This window comes from Puntigrus tetrazona, chromosome 14 (assembly GCF_018831695.1).
Source record: "Puntigrus tetrazona isolate hp1 chromosome 14, ASM1883169v1, whole genome shotgun sequence".
NCBI classification, from domain to species: domain Eukaryota; kingdom Metazoa; phylum Chordata; class Actinopteri; order Cypriniformes; family Cyprinidae; genus Puntigrus; species Puntigrus tetrazona.
The window spans coordinates 5,360,949-5,369,524 of NC_056712.1; the positions used below are offsets into that span (position 1 = coordinate 5,360,949).

The window sequence follows — 8,576 nt, forward strand, 5'->3', positions numbered from 1 at the left end:
TCAGTGTTTCTCAGATTTTAATTGGTACAGAGAATCCTTGCAAATATGGTCACCAACAATAAACAATAGCAGGACAATTTTATTGTCAGTCATTCAGGTCAAATGGTTTAGCCCTTCTGTATATTTTCAGTAGAATCTACAGTTCCAATAACTTCAAGTTCATTACAAAATAGAGCCTTTGAAATAAATAAATATATTTATATATAGATTTATAATTATTCTTTATATGTAGAAAATAAATATATTGTACATCTTATAAATAGGTTTGTCCATATTTACACGTCTTTCACTTACATGTTAATAATGTTCCTGACAACCTGAACATTATAAGTCACTCTTAGTCAAATGACCAAAGCCTCTACCGAACCCTTCAGCAAGCACCATGCGTTTGTTTCTAACTAATCACTTTGCTACTGCTGATTAGCTTAGATTTTTCTACCAAATTTGTAAGGTTTGAACTCTCCTGAAACTTCAAAGGAAGCAGGCGGATCATCTGTGCAAGCCCCTCTTTTTCACCTTCTCGCAGTTGGTACTTTTTTCCATTTTAAAATTGGTATTGTTTCAGTAGAAGCTGGTCATTGTTCTTCAAAGCATCTATCTCCTTTTAAGTGCCCTTTAAGGTATATTTAATTTGAAAAGCTCTTGCTTTGCATTTGTCCTACTGGAAGGTCGGGGAATGCTCCCCATGTCCGTCTTCTCTGTAAGTGCTGCATCATGACCTTTCAACATGACTTTGGCCCCAGGGTCACCAGACTGGGCATGTTGAGTTTTATCTCAACGGTCAAAGGCAGTTTTACTTCCTATGCTCAGGTGACAAGTTAGTCAATAAATTGAAGTTTAGACCCTATTTTTTTTTCCAGTGAGAACATGGCCTAAATGTAGTCCACCTTACAAAAAGTGTCTGAAGAAAGGGTGATTGCATGACACACGTCATGAGGCCCTGAAGTCAACACCTCTTCCTCAAGACATCTTTTGGCTCCAGCTTCGGATGCAGGAATGTTCCCTCTTCTCTGTGGTTTAAAACCCATTAAGGAGAGGAAACGGAGCCATCCAGGACACACACGTACTGTTTATCTCAATCACCATTGGAGAGGGCCTCCTCATTTTGGACCAGAACCCAAATATAAACAGCTGTGAGGCGAGAGAAGTAGGATCTTGTATTTCTTAGTGTTCTTCAGCGTCCATCTTTTCATCCAGCGCCCCTACTGCCCCTCTCCAACACAGCAACTCTGGTGGATGCTCTGGTCACCTATGCTGGAACAAGTCTCTGTAAGCTTGGGGTATCTTCTCTATCTCGACGGGTCTGGGCAGAAAGTGAGTCAACTTCTGGTGTTTTTTAGTCCTGCCTCCTTCTCGAGGTGAGCCGTCCTTATTCAGAGCCACATAGTAATATCTTCCAGTGTCCGTGTGCTTGTAGAGTGTGGATGCATACGTGTTGTACCAGTTCTCCTCAAATTGCTCACGGAAAACACACTCTGCAGTCAGCTTCTTCTGCAAGGCAGCCAGAAAGAGACAAAAGAATTGTTTTGATTATATGGAGACAATAATGGGCACTACAGTATGATGGAAAATTCCAGGTAAGATTATTGGAAAGATCTTGTCCTACCAAGTTTTACCTATACCATGGGTTTCCAGTCCTGCCTCTTGGAGGTCCACCTGCCTACAAAGATAAGCTTCTACCCCAGTAAAATGCACATGAACCAACCAATCATTGCCTTCAAAATTACCAGAAACATCCTGAGAGGTCCTGTTGGAGCAAGTTTAAGCTAAACTCTGCAAGAAGGTGGCCCCCCAAGAGCATGATTTGACACTACTGATCTACACAAATGGTTTAAGACTAGATGTAAAATAGGCTGTCTAAATCCTGTTCTGGGGGACCACTGTCCTGCAGCGTTTTGGTCCAACTTTTGACCTCAACTCACTTTGATGTTTCTAGTATGCCTAGCAAGTCCTTGATTAGCTAGCTCAGGTGTGTTTAATTGGAGTTAAAGCTAAAATCTGCAGTATGTTGGCCCTCTAATAACCTGACTGGACACCCCTGATGTAAAATGTGAAAGTGGGAAACTTCCTGCCCTGACCCAGAAACATCCCAACCCAAATGGTGTGTTCTTCAGCTACTAATATTCCCCCTGTCCATCAAGAGTCCAGTCTAAGTGCATTTAACCACATGTTTAAGAACTAACATGCACCTCCCATTTCCAGACCTCCAGATGCGCTGGAAAGCATGAGGGTGTGAAGACGTGGTACTGTTTCTTTCTCACAGTGCACAGTTTACCCTTGTCACCATCTCAAAATGTGGAGTGGAAACTATCTTGAGGCCAGACAGCAGGTGCTCGCTGCACCAGAGAAGGGAAAGTCATTACGGGCAAGCTTTGCAGTTTACACCCAAAATCATTCTTCAAAACTGTTAACCTTTTTGTCTGCTTCCCCAATGATGCAACAAGCTCTCTCGCACAAACACGGCAGCTTGAGAGAGTCTGTGTGGGCTGCTACTACTACACCACTGACAGAACCTCATGAGCGATGACTTCGGGTTAAGCAGGTGAACATTCACTGGCTCACTACACTGCTGAGAACAATAGAAGACATTGGGGCTACATCATGTTTCCTGCCAAAGAACAGTCATGCAGTGGACCAGGTTCAAGTCTTGGTGTCAAGATGATACATTTAAAATTAGTGTTTAAGATAAAGTCAACTTTAAAAGTTCTGTTAAATCGTTTAAACAGTTGGCCAAGCAAATAGAGTAAGACAGAAAAAGTTATCTTAACTAAAAGTTTAATTTAAAACAACTGTGCAATACCCCTCTCCAGGAGCTGTTGTTTCTGTGCTGTTTCAGTTAGTGTGCTGTTTGGATTAAATACTGCTCCGTGCCCAGGATTTACATAATGCATAAATGCTAACCACCAATGAAGGTAAACTACTTTGATCTTCACGCAACAGACATGGACCTTTTAAGTCTAGAAGTCTTCAGGTGATTTGCAGTTCTGACCTGCGTTTACAGTCTGATTTAATGGGATGTTATCGCATTGCATGTGAAGTCATCTCTCCTTGCTTTAAATAGGCTTGTTTTAACTCAGGATCCACAGAAACTTACTGGGGCCCCGCTTATTGTCTCTGGAAATCTGATAGCTTGTTTCTCCTGCAAGCATGGCAAAGTCTGCAGAGGGGGGAGGCCAGGCGCATTTTCCTATATATGGTTCTCTATGTTAGCATGCAAAAAGTCAAATCCTGCTACATGCTTTTATCTCCCTGTCTCAGTTACAATTAGCACTCCAGCAGAGAGGAGCGCGGCCCTTGCGCAGCACACAGATATTCAAGAAACCAAGAGCACTCAGCTCGTATATCCACGATATGTGGGTGTGTATACGTTACACGCTTCGTGTGTCCCTACAAAATATGTAAATATTTTAAGTATGGAGCGAAATGAAGAGGCAGTTTTTCTACTCTGAGATTGAGCGTTCTGTCTGAGAGGTTGTTCTCGTGTGGAAAGTTATGAAGACAAAAACAAGGTGAGCCACGCACAGACCTCGCTGATCAGAGGTCAGGGCTCGCAGCAGTGGAAACACTGCTTGTTTTGTCTGGTGAAATGTTTTCTTTTTTGTACATCTACATCATATGGGGAGCAGACTATGAACTGGTGGGTGGGTTGTCGTTTGCTCCTCATTCCAGCTCTGACTACATTCCTATTGGAACACTTCATAGAGCAGAACCTTCTGTTGGTGGATGTTGTTTGGAGTGTGTGTGTGAGCACTACAGGGGTTTGACTTACCGACCCATAGAGTTCACCTTTCTCATTCATTCCCAGATAAAGACCAGCGTCCACGCCTCGTATGCTCACCAGCCCGACGGCCAGACTGATGAACTCCAGAATACCTGCCACACAACAGCACTCGTCAGACAATGACCAGACACCTTTACAACTGCAGCGCAGCTGTACATCAACAATAGTCAAGTGAGATGTTTTACTCCTTCCCAGCTGAAAGAAACAACTTAAATTAGCCGAAGGCTGTAGATATGTTAAGCAGATTTAGCTGTGGTTTTTTTTTTGGCCAATTGGTCTGTTTCATAAGCTGATAAATACCCGAAACCCCACCAAATCACACCAGCCTGGGCAACCTGGCCAGATTATCAGCTATACTACCACCTTTGGCTGGTTTGTTTGTTGTTTTCCACCAGAAACGACTTACTCATGACCCAGGGCATTTTTTTTACATGAACGTCTTTGGCATTGGCCATTTTACCTGTATTCTGTTTACTTTGAGAATTTAGAATTTGAAAGAATTTTCTCACCTTACAAGTAGGCTTTCAGCAGACTAGTATATAAAATTGTGCCACAGTATAACCTAAAGGACAGGAAATTAAAGACTTCTTACTAACACTTACGTAACACAAAACCAATAATCCGATATGTTTGCTTAAGCCTCTCATTGCCACTCTTGTACTTTTTTGAAGTACTTTTTTTATATATACGAATCGATATTGTGTTAAGGTATCTGCATTCGTGTCAATTTTCCGAATACGAGCCCAATCTTGGCCGAAACCAGCTGTTCACACGCTCTTGATTAAAGACTAAAGCAAAAACTACACCTTTGTGGCCTTTTACCACCACCTGGACCGAGTATGTTGTGATTTGGATGCCAAACGACGACACAGAAAACTCTCTGAAGCTGGGTTAAGCAGAAGCACATTTCATATGCGTTTAATCAAAGACACTGCCAGCTTGCAACATTACCGACAAACGGCTCGCATTTGCCAGAAGGATGCCAGAAACATGACCGCGGACCACCCAATCCAGTAAAGCAGCTTGTCTCGGCCTAAAAACAAGCATTACCACTGGATTCCACAGTGGTCATGCTTTAATTTAGAGCTATTCCTGTTTTCTAAGCAAGGGCTGCACCTGCACAATGATTACGGATCGGAGCAATGCAAAAAATCCTCATGTCTGGGCTCTGCTATCATTTGTTTATCATTGTAATACCAAGCACTCCTTGACTGATTTATTAGCGCTGTAATTAGTAGTGTCTGTGCCTGTGTCGGCTGGGGTCCTTTGAACGTGTTTTCAGAGAAAAACAGCCTCATGCTGTGAGCTTGTTTTCCACTGCAGAGACGCACCTGCGTCCCTTGACCCTGAGCTGGAGTTCGCCGAGGGCAGTTTGAGAGTACGTCTGAGCGATATGCTGCTCCTGCCTAATGGGTGGATGGATACGCAGCGTTACCGAAAAAGTATCTGCATGCCTAAACCACTGTGAATGTCATTGAATTAAATAGCGAAACAATGAAGTGTCAAATGCGCTCATACGTTCCAGGTTTGATTTGGTGTTAGTTGGGGTTTCTGAAGCAGAACTATTTAAAGCTATATTCTTTTATTTATTTGTGCTTATGGTTATGAAATGCTTGAGACGCCTGCGTATGGTGTGGATTCCGTAAGACATGGGTGGCACGGCCCCCCCAAAGCATAATCAGAGTTGTAAAGAAAGGTTCCTGCTTCTTGTGCCCCCTAAATGCAGATCTGCCTCGCTTGAAATCTAAGCCTACATCTACAGCCTGAATTCTGAAGTTATGCACACAAGTTATGTCTTGTGCATGCAGTTGCAAAATGAAAGACAGCCCCTGATAACTGGATCTGGCAAACTGAACATATTAAAACATTTTTCTTTTACTTTACGTCGGAGGCAGTTAGTTGCATATTATAGTTTTCCAAGTGAACAAAGTTAATCAGCATGCCACCCGCACACCCACTGATCCACAACTGACTGATTGGCTGATGCTGCACTCATTCAATCAGCATTTTGGACACCATAAACAGGTGCATATTAAATATGCGTGTGCTTATACACACACTGTGTATGCATAACCATATTTTGTGAGCAAATCTGCACCCAGACGCTACGACATTAAAAAAAAAAAATATATATATTGTTTTTAAATGCTGAAAGTTTTAGGTTAGTATAACTAGTACTTAATAAAAACGGCATAAGGCTATGAAATGCGTATATTTAAATATTGGCATTATTTTTAATAAAAAAAATTTGTCCAGTGAACTCCTTGACGTGTCCTGACCTTGAGACTGACTTGTTGAATTTAAACTCCTGCCCTTGTTTCTTATACGAAGGCGTCATAAGGCGCATTTGAAAGCATATTAAGTTATCTCCAAATGACACTGTAGTTTGTGAATATGCAAATTTTTCGTAAAAAAAAAAAAGGTTTTGCCCAAAACCGCTGACTGACTGATGGCTGGATTGACGAATGAATGAAAGGGTGATAGAGCTCTCACCGAATCTGCTGTGGTCCTGTCTGGTTCCGTGCACCGTCCCGTTGGGAAATATCTCCAGCTGGAAGCCGGTGCGGCAGTAGAGCTGTCTCCTGCGCAGGATGCCCTTCAGGTGGCCAAAATCCGTGAGTGACCCGCGCTGCAGTCTGCCCTCAATCAGACCCAATCTCTCATTCAAACCATCCGCCAGAGGCACGTTCCCTAATGCCGGAAAAGCCTGCAAATCCAGATCGATGCTCCCGAGAAATCCAGCCACCTCTGCCATGGCGAGCAAACTTTGCGTGTTTAGAGAGCGGAGAGGAGAGAGACGCTCTTTTCATCCGTGATCAGACTGAACGAGTCATTTATATAGACATCCATATCCTCCCCGAGCCACGCCTGGATGACATCCCTGCTGCTTCACCTTCAGCATGTCAACGCGGAGCTTCTGCTCCAACTTTCAGACCTGATGCGGACGTGTGCGTAAAATAGCGCTCGAGCGGCAGTCTCCGACAGAATAGCGAAGCCACGCGGTGCGTAAAGATCTCCTCGCTGTGCGTCTGAGTTTTATTGCTGCGATCGCAGTCTCTCTCAGGAGCTCAGGGGCTGCGTCTCAAACTCTAATGAGCCGCCTGCCTCCCTAGACTGTATTTCTTTCGGGTATCACCGGCGCTTGCAGCAACTTGCAGCGCAGTTGAACGGCGTGTCGTGTTGCGTATCGCAGGTGCGTGCGGTAACCTGTACCGGTGAGATGCCTGTTTCGTGCAACGTTCCCGGGGACGGCAGGTGGCTGCGTTCAAAACCCGGTGAAGTGCCTGTCGAGAAGACACCGGGCATGCAGCCTACGACTTTGTGAGTTAGCTAACAGTAACTAACTGAAATATGAAATAACAGTCAATGAAATATTTATATGGCCAAATAAGTTCAATTAATGAGATCTTTATAAGAACGTGGCAGACCGTAAACATGAACTTATATTAATATAAACTGTCCCTGTATGTCCCCCAGTAATGTCTTGGTAAGATATTTCAGTGACTAAGATGAACAAATAATAATAGTCCAGTAAATGTTCATCTTGAAATATTGCTAACAATTTGTTATTATTGGGATATTTTTAAAAACCAGTAAAGATTTAATAGCAAAAAGCACATGAAACGTGTAGGTTGATGATACAGTTATAGGCCTTTTACTTGCTAAAAAGTTCGTCGCGGTTGATTTTCGGGTCAAGTTTTGCTTATTTTGACGTTTTCATATCAAGTATGGTATAAGCTGCTCGCCTAGACAGAATTCTGCGGGCATCATAGATATGTTTTGCACGGTGTGAAAGCTGCATGAACCCCTATAGAGAGCTGCTTACCTAAATCTGGTTTTTAGACATCACATATATGTTTAGAAGAACCACTTCAGTGCGTTCAAATGACGCCCGAAGATGCTGTCTAGGTAGGCTGCTCTGTAGGTATTGAGACACAGCCTCGGTCTGAGGTTTTCATAGATTTTCTTTCTCCTCCTCCCCTGTGTAAGCAGGTGTTTCCTCCTCCTCTCCAGACCAGCTGTTGGACATCTACTGCAGAAATTAAAGGAGCAAAGAAATACAAAAGGTTGATGATGTATTTTATTAAAGCCGAGCCGTACAGAGAGTGCGTGGCAGACGGAATTTCATAAAATGTGAAATGTATGCGTCACACGAAATAGAAATGAGAAATACACCAGATGACCACAAAGTTCTTCTGTAGGAAATGATGCATGCTGAGTGCTGCCAGAGGCATCTATAAAACACATCTCTGATGTGTCCGACACGCTCATGAAGATATGGCTCGTCAAATATCTGCTCTTCGTTTTATTTCTGAACAGTTTAAGGTCAGTGTTGTTCTTGTATAGCTCACTGTTTCCTTCACAAAATAATGAATATTGATAGATAGATAGAGTTATGTCTTGTGATACTCAAATAGAAAGCTATTAATGTACGGCATATTTGCTGTCAACCAAGGCATTCCATCAAGAAAAAAAAAAAGAAAATCTGTGCATGTGTTTCTTTCAGTAAAAGAATATAGTGCCTATTTGTTTGTTTGTTTGTTTTTTGCCTTTTTGTATTCTTTTCATTTTATGCATCTTATTTTGTAATTTGTAAAGGTGCAGTGAATCTATTTTTGTTTGTTTTTTTTTTTTTTTTATAAAAATAACAATAACAACAAATGTTGTAGAATGTTTGTCAACCAATCAGAATGAAGCATTGAAGCCCCATAGCCCTATTGTTTTTGTTTGGAGACCAGGCCGTTTCTGAAGGCTGCATACATCATCCATCATCCAGTTTATTTCAGTTAACTGA

At 42.4% G+C, this 8,576-nt stretch overlaps 1 protein-coding gene across 1 annotated transcript; it reads right to left on the reverse strand.

Annotated features, from left to right (window-relative positions):
* fgf16 (fibroblast growth factor 16) lies at positions 1–7,801 on the reverse strand. Its single transcript, XM_043256837.1, has 3 exons — positions 6,275–7,801; positions 3,770–3,873; positions 1–1,491 (listed from the first exon to the last, which is right to left on the reverse strand). Exons 1-3 carry the CDS (start codon positions 6,534–6,536, stop codon positions 1,246–1,248), a joined length of 612 nt encoding a protein of 203 aa, XP_043112772.1. The 5' UTR covers positions 6,537–7,801; the 3' UTR covers positions 1–1,245.
* Positions 7,802–8,576: the final 775 nt, after the last annotated feature.

What these genes read in the sequence shown, in the direction of transcription:
- fgf16 (XM_043256837.1), bottom strand. Translation starts at nt 6,536, where the DNA reads ATGGCAGAGGTGGCTGGATTTCTCGGGAGCATCGATCTGGATTTGCAG. An exon ending in ACAGGACCACAGCAGATTCG is followed by an intron (nt 3,874 to 6,274) that starts GTGAGAGCTCTA and finishes GTTGTGTGGCAG; the next exon opens with GTATTCTGGAGTTCATCAGT. An exon ending in AAGGTGAACTCTATGGGTCG is followed by an intron (nt 1,492 to 3,769) that starts GTAAGTCAAACC and finishes GCTGCCTTGCAG; the next exon opens with AAGAAGCTGACTGCAGAGTG.